The sequence below is a fragment of the Chrysochloris asiatica genome, unplaced genomic scaffold, assembly GCF_000296735.1.
Source record: "Chrysochloris asiatica unplaced genomic scaffold, ChrAsi1.0 scaffold00220, whole genome shotgun sequence".
Classification (NCBI taxonomy): domain Eukaryota; kingdom Metazoa; phylum Chordata; class Mammalia; order Afrosoricida; family Chrysochloridae; genus Chrysochloris; species Chrysochloris asiatica.
Window position 1 is genome coordinate 2,668,758 of NW_006408738.1, and position 16,880 is coordinate 2,685,637.

Sequence of the window (16,880 nt, forward strand, 5' to 3'; positions counted from 1 at the left end):
AGGTGTTTATGGTCAGCTAAGGGGATTGGGTAGCTTGCTAATAACGTAAGGCACATGGTAGCCTTGTAGGGTTGTTGCTAAGAGCTGCCATGTTGGTTCTGACTTACAGCTATCCTGTACCAGGTTTCCGAGGAGCAGTTGAACTGCTGACCTTGTGGTTCACAGTCTAGCACCACACTAGGAGCTGTCTTGTAAGGTTGTTGTTGCTGTAGGTGCTGTCGAGTTGGTTCTCACTCATGATCCTGCCTGTATAGGATTTCCAAAGAGCAACTTGTGGGTTTGAACTGTCAACCTTGCAGTATGCAGTCCAATGCCAAGCCTACAGCATCACACCAGGTGAGTGGGACCATGTAAATAAGGTGTTGTTGTTGTTGTTGTTAAGTGCAGTCCAGTCAGTTCCAACTCATCACAACCCTGTACAGGGTTTCCAAGGAGTGGTTGGTGAGTTTGAACAGCTGACTTTGCGGTTCAAACTGACCTTAAGGTCCAGCGCATTATCCTGAAGCAGAACACACAACGAAAGCGTATGGAATCCTAACAAGGGAATTGGTTATTTCTGCCTTTCTGCTGGGCCAAAGTGAGCCATCTCGGGAGCAGAAAGGGGATAGCTCAGGACATTATGGAAGAAGCACAGAAGTGGGATGCCACCTTGAAATCCCTGCACTTAACCTCCTCGGTCTAGCATACAAACAGCTGGACACCAAGGTGGTAGACAGACAGCAGAGCGTTGACAGCGCAGGTGAGTCGCTGAGAAGTTGAATCAGGAGAACTAGGAGACCAGCTGAAGTCAGTGTGGTGGTCTTCCTGGCCCAGGACTGAGACAGGTAAATGCCTTCTGGCAGGAGGCTTGTTGGTGGAGCGAGTGCCTCCCAGGGAGCTAGGTTTGCCCATCCAGAGATGAGTGCTTTTGAGTCGAGGCTTCTTGATGGAGTTGGGCGCCTCTGGGCATACACCTTCAGAGCTACAAGAACTCTGGAACACTTGCCAGTGAAGGACAGAGGCCAAGGAGCAGAGTGACTAAGAAGTTGTGGCCGAGGACATCTCGGCTGAGAAGAGACTGTCTTCACTAAAGAACTCGATCCTGTGCATTTCTCCCCCTGAATTACAACATGCTGCATCCGTAACATGCCCCATCATCCTGAGTAATGTCGGAGCTCTGTGTGGCCATTACGGTGGATGAGCAAACCCAGGAGAGAGCTATGTGGGCTGGATGGCTGGTGTTAGAATTGGTAGAAAGGTTGGATGGGGAAGCCATGGCTGACCTCTGCCTCCTAGGACTTGGCCTTCTCCTCATCATGAAGTTAGAGAATGTCAGACGCCGCACCATGCCATTTTTATAATACATCTTTCCCAACATTTTTAATAGTGTGCTGAACTAGAGGTTATGTTTGAGTTTTCCTTTCCTCCTTATACCAGTGATAAATTGCTTGAAGCAAAGGAACAGATCACTTTTTACCCATAGTCACACTACTCAGGACAGTGCTTGATACGTAAAAGGCACTCAGAGAATACATGCTACAGAAATCAATGAATTGAAAATGCAAAAGTTGTTTTTATTCCCTCTAAAAGCTGGAATCGATCACCTATTGACAGGTAGGCCAATTTCCTTACATACAAGGACGATCACATATTCCCAGAAGAGTCCAGCACCAAGTGCATGTTGAAGACCAAAGAGAAACAAGTATCCGGGCGGGTACACCCCGCATCCGAAATTCACATGTAGGGTCACCGTCAGGTCAGACACACGGACTCAAAGGACGCAGCAATGAGGAAATGTCTCCACAGAAGCAGATTCAATACATCAGCAGTTGTCATTTTCAACTGGTCTTTTTTTGTAACAAAGGACAGTTGTTCTGCCAAGCTGGAGCTTTTTTTTTTTTTGGTCACTTTCAAGGTCATTGTCCTTACCAGAGTCTGGAGCTAAGTCTAGAATCTGGCAAGTCTGGGTTCTCAAAGTGGATTAAGTGGACCCACAGAGCAGTGTGGCTGAACTCCCAATTCTCCGATTTAAAGGTCTGGCAAGCCTTCTGTGAGCACATCCACCTGATTTATCCCTCTCTGGATCCCAGACAAATTTCCTGAACTTAGCCCCACACACCACTTCGTACCTTGACATTGCGCATGCTCGTCTGACAATTCATTGTCTTGAGCTTTTAGATATAATTGTCTTAAATATATTCTGGTAAATTAACCTGTGGTTGAAGTGCAGAATCAGACATTTTGTTATAACTGTAAAAAACAAAAACAACGAATAAATGAATATATGACTCAATCAATCAATCTCTTAACATTTGAGAGATTATTTGAGATTTCATTTTGACTTCTCCTCAGTCAGATGTTTAGAATACCTTAAAGTCATAATTCTTTCACTTTAAAACAGGGTTGTATTGAAGGTTATCTAAGAGTTTTCCAGAAAAATGAACCACACAAGATATGCAGGTCCTTAGTCAGTGCCTTGATTTCTGTTGGCATTCTGCAGGTGTTCACACTGCAAACAATGTGATTTTCTACAATGAGTGCTTCCATTGCTTATACAAAGAAGGGAAGTGTGAGATGCACTTTAGAGTCCAGTTCCAGGTACAGTGTAAGAAAAAGGACGTGTTCTGAAACGATCTCGAGAGAGGAAGACGGTAGTTGAAAAGCAATCTTACTGACTCTATTAGTAAGCAGAGTAATGTCTACTGTGCTAGTTACTGGAACAGGAAGAAAATGGAAGAAGGGAGAAAGTGTCCAGAGGGTCTCTGACTATATTATCTCTCTCTCTTTGCTATACATTGTGTGTGTGAGAGTGTGTGGATGTGTGTAGGTGTTTAGGTGCCAACAAGTCAGTTCCAACTCAGAGCGGTCCTATCCCAACAAAATGAAATATTGTCTGGTCCTGCTCTATCCTCACAGTGCACGACTGAGCCCACCATTGCCGACATCTCATCCGGAACCTTCCGCTTTTCTGCTGACTCTCAACCAAGTGTGAGATCCTTCTCGGAGACGGGTCCCTTCTGCTAATACGCCCAAAGTATATGAGGCAAAGTCTCATCATTCTTGCTAGCTGTACCTCATTCAAAACAGACTCATTTGCCCTTCTGGCAGCCTGTGGTATATTTAATATACTTCATTAGCACCATAATCCAAATGCATCAATTTTTCTCCAATCTTCTTTATTCATCGTTTCACTTTCACATGCATATGAAACAATGGAAGATACCATAGCACACCTTAGTCCTAAAAGTGACATCTTTGCTTTTTTAACAAATACACACACATGTAAAACTATGTATATTGAACCGCAAGGTCAGTGGTTAAAGCTCACCAGCTGCTCCTTGGAAACTCTATACAGGGTCGCTATGGGTCAGAGCTGAGTCAACGACACTTAACAACCACAAAATATTGATTTATACGTCCTGGTGTGGTGCTATGGGTTAATGCACTGGGCTGCAAAGCTGGTTTGAACCACAAGGTTGGCAGTTCAAGCTCACCAGCCACTCCTCAGAAACCCTATACAGGGTCACTATGGGTCAGAACCAATTAAAGGAACTTAACAACAACAACATATTGATTTATGTCTGTTTATTGAGCTTATCTAGATATTAAACAGGTATGGTGGTAAAAACAGTCAATGCATTCCATTAATAACTGAAAGACTGAAGGTTTCAGTCTACAAGAGACATCTTGTAAAAAGGCTTAGTGACCCACTTTCCCTAAAATCAGCCTTTGGAATGCTATGGAGCACAGTTCTTTGGTGGCACACTGGTGATCACCTTGAATTGGAATCTGCTTTGAGGGGAAATTGGTGCTTATCTGTCTATACTGTTGTTGCTGTTGTAAACTATCATCGAGTCGTCTCCAACCCATAGCAACCCTGTCATGGAGCAGCTGGTGGGTTTGAACTGCTGACCTTGTGGTTCACAGTCCAGTGCTGATCCTATAATACCACACCAGGTGTCCATCTATCTACATAGATAGCTAAGTATAGATAATCAACATTGATAGAGATAAAGACACATTTTAAACACATAGAGCACCTTCTTTCATATCCCCCATTTAGAATAGGATATTTTGGTAGACAAGCAATGTATTTGGCTTTGCAAAGGCAGTTATATTATATTATTACCTCTTTGCATTTTTGTACAACTGTTAAAAACTATTATTTGAACTCTATATACGAATCGGGCTGCGAACTTTAAGCTCAGCGGTTCGAAACTACCAGCTGCTCCGCGGAAGAAAAATGAGGCTTTCTACTCCCGTAAAGATTTACACCCTCGGAAACCCTGTACAGGGTCGCTATGGGTCGGAACTGACTCGACGGCACATAACAACAACAACAACAACATTTTTAAATAGCGGAGTGTGAATTTTAAAATTACTTTCAAAAACTTCCTGAATTGTGTCCTTCACTCAGGCCAAGTGCAGGCAGTGGGCAACACTCTCTCTACTTTGAGTGAGACACTTGAAGAGACAGTTCTAGAAAGACTGCAGGAACCTGAGCCTCTGGCACTTGGTTAGCCTTCAGGTCTGGAATCCTCTCTTAAGTTTGCAGCTTAAACAGTGATAGGTTTACAGGGGGACCACAGCACTAGTCAGATACATACACCATGGAGTGGTCAACCATTCAGGATCCAAAGGGCAGCACTGACCTAAGGATACAATTCCAAAGTGTTGGAAACGAAGGTGGCAGAGGATGGAGAATCATAGGAAGGAAGCTAGATAACAGATGGTACATGGAAGGATGGAATGCAATGAAGGAGATGATTTGTTCAATGCAAAACCCATCATCTGCTTCACCCAATTCACACACACACACAAACGTGGGGCTTTTTGTTGTTGTTTTAAAGCAAAAAAAAAAACAATTGTGGACTATAAAGTGGGAAGCGACATCTTGAGACTCCACCTTTGTACCTGACTTTTAGCTGTTATATCTGAAAATAGAATTTCTTTGAGACCCCCAGAGTCACCCCATTTCTTCCTTACAGTCAGAGTCGTGGGAAGTTGGAAGTACAAAAGGTCTTAGGACTCGCCCTCCTTTTTCTGAGGACAGGTGAAAGTGAAGGGACATGGTCCGCATCCCTCAGGGATTTCAAGACTTTAAGGGACCGGAACCCAGGTGCCTGATGGTTCATCTCCAGCCCCCTCCCTGCCTCTACCAGCCTCCTTTCAGCCCGGGCAGCTCCAGGGCCTCATGCCTTAGGCTCTGTGTTCCCCTTGGCGAGCTGTCTCTTAGGCGCGCGCGCGCACACTCACACACTCACATATACACACACCACACCCTGCTCGCAGAGGGCACCGGCCCCATCACACGCTCCGGCACCACTCTCCTCTGACGTCCACCGCTCCAGCTCTGACGATCGCCCCTCTCTTGCCTTCCCTATAAAGGGGACTTTTCCTAATACTCGGCTCTCCACCTCACTCAGCGCCTGCCCACACCCCACACCTGTCAACTCGGAAGCGCTCAGAAATTCTTGGAGCCGGTGGACTAGGATCCGCCTGAAACCTGCGGGCGCCTCCAGGCCCCCACTCCTACTGCATTCCTGAGCCTCCCACCGCCCAGTACTCTGCACACCCCTCCAGCGGGTGACGACGGTGTCCGGTGTCCGGTGTCCAGACGGCCCAGAGGAGGACCGGACCTTCCAGGGCGCACATCACCACAGGTAGGAGCGGACTGGGGATGCTCAGCGCCCACCCGGGGACCCCGCGGCTGGAAACGCCCAGCTGGGTGTTTTAGAGGGAAGAGGCACAGATCATTTACCTCTTATTGGGAATACACTGGCCGGTCTGCTGCCCAGCACTCCCGAGATGGAAGTGGGAGCAGCCAGAAGCCAGCAAGAAAGCCGCAGGAAAGTCTGGGAGAGACAGTATCCCGGGGAGCGTGCCAAGTAGCAGTGGGCTTGAGAAGGGACAGAGGGAACCGGAGGAGAATGCTGAGAAAAGGGACGCCTGGGCTCACAAGCAGGTTGCTAGCATCACAGAGTCCACCCAAGAGCCCCCCGCAGTTAGCTGGCTTCGCTTTGAACCCTAGAGAAGCTGGTTCCCTCAGCATGCCTACCTCTCTTCCTCATCCACCTGCGTGCACAAACAGCTGACTGCCACCCAGAAAGTGCTCCGCATGAAATGGAGTTAAGTTGCATGAAATAGACAAGGTCTTACTGGAGAAATAAAATAGAACTCAAAATTTCCAGAAGGTTAAATGTGTTTGTACTTAACAACTGTCTCCTAAGACCTCGGCCCTCTGTTATTAGGCAATTTCGTACTTTAAAACCGTTCTTTTTTTCTTCACTATTTGGTAAGTAGTGGGTGGGGAAATGAAAACAAAGAAGGCCAACACACACGTGTTAAGCAGTGGAATGGTGAACTTATTCCCTCGAACAACAAAAGCATCTTAGTTATTATTGTAACTGGAACAAGAACTTGTTGAAACTGTGAAGGTAGATGTCTTTGAAATAGAATTTCCTAAAGTTTTGTTTTGTTTTTGCCCCTACATGTTTGGATACCAGGTTACTTCTGGACCCTTTTTCTGGAACTCTTTGAAAGGATGGACAGTTGAATAAATAAATAAATGTCCTTTGTGATACACTTGAGACATTATTGAGTAATTCTAAGCCAAATAATACCTTAGTTTCAATAAACAAATACATTCAGAATCCTTGCCATTTCTTGACAGAGATTTTGAGTTAAGATAGTTCAAGACAAGACTTATTAAGCACAAAATGATTAAGCTACTGTTCTCCTGTATTTGTTAAATAGAATTTTAGAAATTTTTATATTTCTTGAAAACTCTAAACCATGTGAAAATTTTAACTAGTGTTAGAAAAATGTAGTGGCCGTCTGTTGGTGACTCTCAGTTTAGCAGGTGATTTGAACATACTGTTGAAGTGGTACAGGGTCTCTGGTGAGCTAGCTGCTTTCTTCCTGGCTGCCTGGCTGTGTGGCTTTGGGCTGACTTCTAATGTATAACTGTGCTTTCTTTAGCTGTCTGAATGAAGTAGTCTGCAGCAGAAGACGCCGGACATCTACATAAACATGGCTTTCCATGTGGAAGGACTGATAGCTATTATTGTATTTTACCTTGTAATATTGCTGGTTGGAATATGGGCTGCGTGGAGAACCAAAAACAGCGGCAGCGCAGAAGAACGTAGTGAAGCCATAATCGTGGGTGGCCGAGATATCGGGTTGCTGGTGGGTGGATTTACCATGACAGGTAAATTCAGGTCATTTCTGTTCCATGTTGTCTGTCCTCTCCTTAGCTTTTCTAATTATCTAGCAGAGTGGCAAAGCAAATGTTGCTCTTTGTTCTTTGGGGGTTCTTTGTGCTCACTAGTTTAAAAAATATATTTGCTTTGACTTGAAATTCAAAAAGAACATGGTTCTAACTCAGTAGTACTTGAACAAAATGATTTTACCCTAAATTACTAGACAAAGAACTATCAATGAAACCAGTCTTGGCTATCTGGACTGTTCAGTGGGTGGAAACAGAAGAAAGACAAATGGGTGAATGGATGCCACTGCCGGGACATTCGAGTCTTCAAAGTTGTGCAAATGCTAATTAATAGAATAAAGTCAATATTGATCATGTCACTAATGCATGTGTGAAGTTAGAATTTTCGTTGTCTTCAGTTATAATTGTCACGGATGCTAATGAGTGGTTTTAAACCTGAATTAGCCAATTTGAGGTCAAAATAATTCCAAATTAATAGACATATTGTTTTGAGAACTCTCCTATCTAATAATCTATGTTTCTCACAGGAAGATAATCTTATGTAATGAACCTATAATACTAAAAAAGAAAAAGACTTCCCAGAATTGTAATGCACAAGGAAAAAGACTAGGGCGTGTCCTACCAGAAGGACCTCAGTCAGCAGCCGGGGTTCTCTGCCAGCCAAGCCTTCTTTGTGCTAGCAGGGGCTAAGATTCTTTTCTCCTTTGCTCTGGGGGTGACTCTGCTTTAGGTGACTTCTTTCTATATTCTTCTTTGTCCTTGAAAACAATCTTGAAACAAAGAGAGAAAACAATTTAAAATCTTACATTTAATCTTATTTGGTATACACTTACTAACAAATATTTCACTCATAGGTTTTTAAATGTTATAATCATAGCCTATACTAACAAGAACTCTGACCACCCACTGGAAAAATGACCCATGAAAGGTGATAACCAATTTCAGTTGATGCTGGAAAATGATTCACCCTGTATCTCTGGTACTAAACAAGTCTATGAAGACTGAGGATCTGTTTTGAGTGACTTGACTCAGGCATCTGAAATATACAAAGTTCTAGAAAGATGTTTAGGTATAGATATTATCTTTCATTTATTCACATTTTACGTTTATTTAACTTCCCACCACCTCTCATGGTTTCATATGATCTTTATAACAGCACTACCGGAACAACTCTGGGATGAAAGGAGGATCCCAAGTGATTTGGTTCACCAGGACTAGAGTCAGGACCAAAGCAAGTCTGTGGTGAGCCCAGCCCAGAGCAGCTCCATGAGACATCACAGGCATCTTTCTAAGTGGTGTCCCCTGAGCGCTGTATGAAGCTGCAATGTCTGTAGACTCTGTTCACTAGCCTCAAGTTCTCATTTCCTCTCCCTAAATAATACAGAGAAAAAACAATTATACTGTGCAAAATATTTTCTAATTAAATCTGTCTTTTTCTAACAGAAGACATTAGATGTAATAATATAGAGAGTCAGAAAAAATGCAAAAGACATAAACAATAAGATGAAAATCATAAACCTACCACCTATAGATAAATTCATTGAAATGTTGATACACTTCTTTCTTCGATGCCTTTTCTCCCATTACCCACCTAGGGATGTGTGCACACTCCGTGCTGTCTGTTCTCATACTCATCGTTGGCGCACGAGAGCATTTCTTTTTGTCCCCAAAGACCCAGAGGTGATGCGTATCTTTGAAGTGGAGCTAAATCGTTGATTAAATCCTGTCTTAGTCTGTTACAAAGAAAATGAGAAAAACATAATAAAACAACAAAATACAAGTAAAATGAACTAAATAAAATGAACAGAAGCAGTTGATTTAATTCAAAAAGCTCCTGAAAGATAGCGGATGACCTGAGGTTCATAAAATTACTTTGTTCAATCATTATAATAACAGATTATAATAATAATAATAATAATAATAATATGTTAATGATATGTGATATTACTAACATGTAGCATGCTATATTAGTGAAGTGATTACAATATTAAATATTATATTACTATAATATTCTGCTACTCCAGCTAAATGTTATATTTAATATATCATTGAAGATAATATTATATCATTTATTTCACTATTTAGAGGGTTTTTTTTATACTAATAGGCTGCAAAATCTATTGAAAATATTTGAATTATAATATCTTTAAGATATTATTTCAGTTAAAAAAATGTTTTAATCCCTCAGAGATCAAAAAGAACCCTAGTCAATGCTGTAATTAAAATCTGAATCAGATGATCTAAACCTTTCCAAATAATTAACTTGTATGTATTTGATAAACGATAGAGGTTGAAAATATTGATTCTTAACAAAATCACATAGTTTAAAAGATTTCTTTTTCCCACTCACAGATCGACACAAAGCATACAGTAAGGAGAAAAATCTGGCAAAAGAAGAACTAGACTGATAAAAACAGAGGCCCTTTGTTTCATCATAATAAGAAAGCAAGTCTTCAGGTTTAGACTATAATAGTTACAATCATTCAGGCACCAGTTTCCTTTTTGGACAAGAGACAGGAGTCTATACAATGAAAACTGATCACTTATAAGCTTTGTGCTTGTAGAGCCATCAGACCATTTACTCTGTGCAGTGAAGCATTGCTTGTGCTTTAGCAGTTTGACTTGTCAGTGGAGTAGATGAAGTTTCAGTTCTGCGCCAAAAAGAATTCATTTCTCTGGTAGTGTAGCAGTTAAGAGTCAGGCTGCTAACCTCAAGGTCAGCAGTTTGAAACTACCAGCGGACCCATGGGAGAAAGAAGAGGCTTTCTGCTCCCATAAAGATTTACAGCCTCGGAAGCCCTGTACAGGGTCGCTATAGGTCGGAACCGACTCCACGGCACATTCCCACCACCAGGACCGAATTTCACACTCATTCAAATGTCTCCTTTTTAATGAAGGAAATGTATATGCTTTTTTAAAACTCAAGATACAGGTGGGATTTTGGAGAGTTTAGAATGAGAAAAACAATCACATTTGTTACCAACCTATGTAACAGCTACTGTAAAGCTGTAAGTGACATATTAGTGAACATGTATTGTCCACCCAGGAGTCCTGGTGTGGCACTGCACATTCATGTGCTTGACAACAAGATTGGTTTGAACCACGGGGTTGGTGGTTCAAGCTCACCAGCAGCTCCTCAGAAACCCTGTACAAGGTCACTGTGAGTTAGAACTGACTCCATAGCACTTAACAACCACATTCAGAATTGTGTCTATATGTTTTACATTTCAATGCACTTAAAGTCTTTTACAACAGGTATTTTCATGATAATCTTTAAAAAGCATTATTACTCCCAAAACATTTTCTTTTTTCCTTTTTTTTTTTTGCTGGTACTGGATTGAATGGCATAAACAGGAGTACAGGGTTAGGCGGGTTGTTAGATATATTAGTTATTACATTGGTTTATAGTCTAATTGCAAGATTTTAGAGAATTCTTTAGAATCTAATTTTATTCAGTCTCATGTCTGATAATCAAGCTTCTTACTAGTCAATACCTTTCATAATTTTACATATTTTTTATATAGGAATCATTTTGATGATTTTGACTATGATTTTAAAGAATATGAGCTGTAAAGATTAACTTTAGTTTTTCAGCAAGATTCAAATATTACATCATCTACTCATAGACAACAGAGTATTTTGGTCCAATTTCATTTAGCCAAAATATGTTTTCTTTGGATCCTTTGTTCCATGAGCATCCTTCTTATACTATACTACAGAAATTTTATTTCTAAACATTTGAAGAGTATGTATTTTTTTTTATTTTCTATGTACTGTGGAATACCCTACCAAAAGACTCAGGATAGAATGAAGAACTGTGAGTACGCAGCTAACATTTTAAAGGCTAATGAGTGTAAGGCTAGGCCCTAAGTGGATGTTGGGTCACTGGGAATAAAGAAAGTGAATATAGGAGAAAGGGAACTCTCACAGAATTGTCATCACTCCCTTTCCAAATTTAAGGTATTTCAACTTAAGGTATTTAAATTCTTTGTTGTTATGAAAACTAGATATTGCAGAATCTTGCATAGTCTCAAAGTTTAAGAAAAGATTCCATTAATAAAAAAGCACACACACATCATGCCACTAACTGGGGTCAACGTTGTTGTTGTAAGCGCTAAGTCAGTTCTTACTCATAGTGACCCTGTATAGGAGCAGCTGGTGGGTTTGAACTTTTGACCTTGTGGTTCACAGTCCAATGCTAATCAATCACCATGATCAACATAACAAGATGAATGCAGTTAACTCATGTTCTTGTGTTTAAGTGCCATCAAGTCAGTTCTGACCTGTAGTGACCCTGTATGGGGTTTCCAAAGAGCGTCTGGTGAGCTTGAGCCAATGACCTTGTGGTTCAAACCGACTTTACAGTTTAGCACATTAACCCGCAGCACACAGCAGGACTCCAATTAACACATGTTGCTGTTGTTAAGTGCCGTGGAGTCGGTTCCAACTCATAGTGACCCTATACATGGTTTCCAAGGCTGTAAATCTTTACGGGAGCAGAAAGCCTCATCTTTCTCCCGCGGAGCAGCTGGTAGTTTTGAACTGCTGACTGTGAGATTAGCAGCCCGATTCGTAACCACTACGCTGCCAGAGCTCCTTAATGAACACATAAAGGCTTTGAAATGAAGACACTTGACTATTATGGGGACTGGAGTACAGATGTAGAATTATTGGTACTGGAAATAATATAATACATTGTTTTATGTGTTTATGTTTTATGATATAACAAGAATGTTTAAAAGTCTTGATAGGGAAATACAATTAAAAGCCCTCTAGGGTAGCACTAAGAGAAATATGCTAGCCACAAAAATCATGTCACACTTTTGACAAGTCACTTTTTAAATGTAATACAAAAGGTGATTCAAGGTTAATAATGTATTTTATTTAACTCCGTGTATGCTACCAATACAAAAACATCATTGAGGCATTTAATATTAATTTTTCTATGCATACTTGTTTCTATACATAATTTTTCTATACATAGTTTCACATTATGATGTGTATGTTGTACTCACAAAACATCTGTTTGGACTATTATATTTTAAATGCTCATAGCTACATCAGGTTAGTGGCTAATACATTGGGCAGAGACAGCCGAGTGTGTGACAGGTAAGAGTGTCCTTTGCTAACTTTGGGTTGTATTTCAGCCACTTGGGTTGGAGGAGGTTACATCAATGGGACCGCTGAAGCAGTGTACGTACCAGATTATGGTCTAGCCTGGGCTCAAGCACCAATTGGATACTCTCTTAGTCTGGTTTTAGGTAAGTGACTCATTCAGTACAACATAATGACTAGGAGTACAAGTAGCAAGTGAAATGACAAATCAAACAATGTTAATAACTATTGTGGAAAAAACTGTTCCCAGAAATCTCTAAGTAGCTGTTACCAGGAGCTGGTAAGTAGGAGGATGCTAATGCTTCGTGGTTTTGATCCTTTGATTATGGCAATGGGGGCGGGGGGAGAGGGAAGAAATCCTTTACCCTATGACTATTAGAACATTGAATTTCTTAACACAATGTTGTTTTTATTTCTTTCAAAAATAATATGCATATAGCATTGAAAATGAATCAGTGTGAACAGTGCCTACAGTTCTTTTTCTAAATCAAGTTGATAAAAGATCAGAAGTGTTACATAACAGAATTGTTGTGTTTTTTTGCACTCACAATACTTTTATTACATTCTCTGTTTATTCAAAGTGTCTAAATATTATGCTGGGAAATATAAATGTGTTGAAGTCTTTGCACGAACACTGTATCGGCCATCATTTTCCATTTATATGTTTTAGATCTGCCACTCAGTTGTCCATTGGATGAATTCAATGTTAGTGTACTAATAAATTCATATTTGGATGCTAACTATCTCATATTTCAGACTGATTCCTCAACACATATAGGTGTCCTCCCACAAAAATCATTTCCTTTCAGAAATTTTATCATAATGAAAAGTTTGGCAAAGACTATTATATTGTGATTTTTAAATTTTTTCTCACAACTATTTGTTTATTTCAGGTGGTCTGTTCTTTGCAAAGCCTATGCGTTCCAAAGGATATGTGACGATGCTTGACCCATTTCAGCAAATCTATGGGAAGCGCATGGGTGGGCTCCTATTTATCCCTGCTCTGATGGGGGAAATGTTCTGGGCTGCAGCCATTTTCTCTGCCTTAGGTAAGGTCCAGGAGCCCACTGTTCTGTGTCGCCTCTTTGGATGACTGCATGTCAGATTTCCTACTTACTTAACTTTGTACAGTGTTGGCTTCTTAGTTTTTATTTCTATTATTATTATTATTAAGATGATACCCTGAGTCAATTTTAAATCCAAAAAAGCTTAACAGAAATTCCACATTCCCTTATAATCTAGCTACAGAGGTTAAATACAATTTCAGCTGCATTTGTTGTTGACTGAATTACACCATTAACGTGGTATCTATGGCTTATTTTACATGGATCAAAAGTTGCTTTGGGAAGTCATATATGGTTTTTAGCAGAGCATTAATGAATGAACTAATACTGTTGTTTCTCTTAAATATTTTTTTGAAACAAGGGTTTATGAGCCAGGAGGGTGAAGGGACACTAATAGTCTGTGTTCTTCCAAAAGTCTCCTCCTTGTGGACTAAGAACTCTCTTCTGCACTGATTTTCCTAATGGTGTTGTATTATTTAGTACGAAAGCATGTGCAAACCAGTCTGAACTCTTACAAGAAAGACAATGCATGCATTTGTGCAAAAGTTACTATTTTTAGAGATATTGGCTGTTTAATTAAACACCGAACTAAAACCCAACATAAAACCAAGTGTTGATCTCAACAGATAAATGAACTATCAGCACTCCTCTGGTGAAAGGATAGATATATAAAATAAACCACATGCCAAGATTCTAAACAAGAAACATTTCAGTAAGCTGCTATTTTAAAGCCCAGTGCTATGATTTATAAGTGGAAACTCAAATATGGCAGAAGATAAGAAGAAGCACTCCATACATACATACATACATACATACATACATACATACATACATAACAAGCACTCCACAACACAAAGGTGTTCCCATGTGTCTGGCTTCTCCTCACCTCCAGTCTAACATTAGGGCTTGGTGCTGCTGAATTGGCTCATGGCTCATGGCAACTGTAAGGAGAACTGATTGAAATGAAGCCCTGTCCAGTGGACGTCTTCTGGATTGTTCTGGTGAGTTGCACTAGTCACGGCCATTTGAACAGACTGAGGCTGATGAAGTAGACAGGATGGGTCGAGCCCACTGTGAGGGTCTACACTGTCTCACTCAACCTTCCTACAGCCCTCCTGCCACCCCACCCTCTACCTTCTCTCTACCTGCATCCTGCCACTTACTCAGCTGAGTTCTGGGATTTCTCCAGGATCACCTGTGTTCCCGTTGGCTTCTCCATCACTCCCTTTGGGAACCCCCTGCCTCTACCTTGCTGCAAATAGGCTGCTCCAGTCTCCCTGCCTGCAGTTTTTCCCTCTACTACTCTTCATACACACAGCCAGCCACTCTTCGTAAGACAGTCAAACTCATTTAAAATGCAAATCTCAGCAAGTACTTTTTCTGCTAAAACCTAAATATTTTAATAAGGCTCATAAGACCTTTTATGACCAGCCCTGACTGGCCCCCAGTTGGTATCCCCTTCTCGACCTGCCCCTCTCTGTCTCTCAGAACTGTCATCCCCCACTCTTGCCTTTGCAGTCCCAGGTGCTCTTGCTTTGCAGTCATTTCCTTCGCAGTCTTCTGTCACCATCTGCCTGGTTCAGGCTCACTACTAAATGTCAATCACGTCTCGTGACAGACGTCACTTCCTTGTGATACTCATCATTGGATGCTTTTCCAACAGGCTTGCTTTGTTGTTGTTGTTAGGTGGCATCAAGTTGGTTCCAATTTATAGCGACCCTGTATAGAGTTTCCAGCAGTGGCTGATGGGTTTGAAATGCCAACCTTGTGGTTAGCAGTCCAGTGCTTATCCAAGAGCCCTGTACCAAAACCCATAGACTTCCTTAGGACCTGGTATTTTTTATTATTGTAGGGCTTACCACTTTTTATGATTATTTGCTTGTTTATCAATTTCACACCCAATTTCCAGCCTTACAAAATGGATTATAAACTCAAAGGCATGAGTTATGTCTTAACAATTAAAACACTACCATAAATGAGTGAATGAATTAATCCATTATTGCTATAAATTCATCCAAAGCAGATCGTGTCAATTCTGCTTGCTTTCTCCACAGTGTAATCTCATTACATGGTGAAATATTGGATTGTGGACAATTTCAGAGATGTAGGAAATTCATTTAGAATCTGTAGGGTCTAACTTGCTGCCACAATAAAGTAATGCTATAGAGAACCTGCCTTGACTCTCGGATTCTTAGTCTAATTATAGGATTTAGAAAACAAGACTTTTCAATAGAATCTTGGGATATGTTTTAACTCAATACTCTTCCTTTTGATCAAGGGGAAATACAAACCACCCTGAAAGTTAAGCTCCTTCTAGAAGATCAAGGAAGTTGGAAGTTCCACAACCTTCTCAGATGAGCAATCCCCATGTTTTGGCATCCAGGCAGCTATGTGTATATTATTCCCCATTTCTTCTTACAAATTGAATTTAAAGGCTTAACTCTACAACCAGACTTAAGTGGTCAGAACTAAAGTGAAATATGGTCATCTACTCCTACATTGGAGTCCTGGGGTGGTGCTGTGGGTTAGTGCACCAGACTGCAAAGCTGTTTGAACTGCAGGTCAGCAGTTCAAGCTCACCAGCTGCTCCTTGGAAACCCTATACAGAGTCACTATGAATCAGAACCAACTCGATGGCACTTAACAACAACAACAACAACTTCTATATTATATATTGTAGAGTGCAGTCTCATCTCGTCACTCCAAAATTGCTTCAGAAGTCTCTATAAAGTCAGATATGATATTATATTAATTTCTTTTCCTTTTCCTCCTCAAACCACCAAGTAATCTCTTACTTCCTTGAGGTACAATAAGATAGTGATCTGGATACAGGAAAAAAAAGAAATAGCTAGCTATAAAATACTGTAATAATTTACTGCAAACTGCTGCAATTTTCTGGTACTGTATAATACTCAGCAATTACCAGTGCTTTTATACCCTAATGCAAATATGTATCAAATTATACCTCTCTCTCACCTTGCTCTAGGAGTAGCTAAGAAGCCATGGGAGTTTATTTGCCACTGATTTCAACACCAGAAAATTTTGATCTTAAGAATAAATTACCTGCTGAGGTATCAAAAAAAGAGCAGGCTAAAAACCTAAAAGAAAATACAAAATGTTCACTTTCATTGAATAAAATTTAATTTATTTAACAAAGCCCTAAAGGGAGAATAGAATTAATAAGCTAACACTGACAAATTACTCTGCAAATATAAAACATAATAGTTAATCACTGAACTGCGTTGCATTTGGTTGTATGTGTGTATATTTCAAGATATATGCAAACAATGCTAATATCTATGCACATACCAGCACACACATGCACTTACTCCTGTGTATCAAGGAATTAATAAGAAATCTATGTCCCGCTGAGAAAAGTGTGAGTGTATTTTTTAATTAGCACCTATTTTATCTTTAAAATTGATAACTGAACTTAATTTCACTATTGTTTATTAAAAATCACTTGGGAAACTTAAGAATTTTTTTCAATATAA

The 16,880-nt window shown here is 40.4% G+C and overlaps 1 protein-coding gene across 1 annotated transcript in view; it reads left to right on the forward strand.

Moving 5' to 3' along the window:
- The first annotated feature begins 6,960 nt into the window (after positions 1-6,960).
- SLC5A7 (solute carrier family 5 (sodium/choline cotransporter), member 7) overlaps positions 6,961-16,880 on the forward strand; it is a 40,053-nt gene continuing 30,133 nt past the window's right edge. The window contains exons 1-3 of the mRNA XM_006873030.1: positions 6,961-7,189; positions 12,355-12,468; positions 13,216-13,371. Coding sequence (XP_006873092.1) covers positions 7,012-7,189; positions 12,355-12,468; positions 13,216-13,371 — 448 coding nt within the window. The 5' untranslated portion in view covers positions 6,961-7,011. The remainder of the gene's footprint in view (positions 7,190-12,354; positions 12,469-13,215; positions 13,372-16,880) is intronic.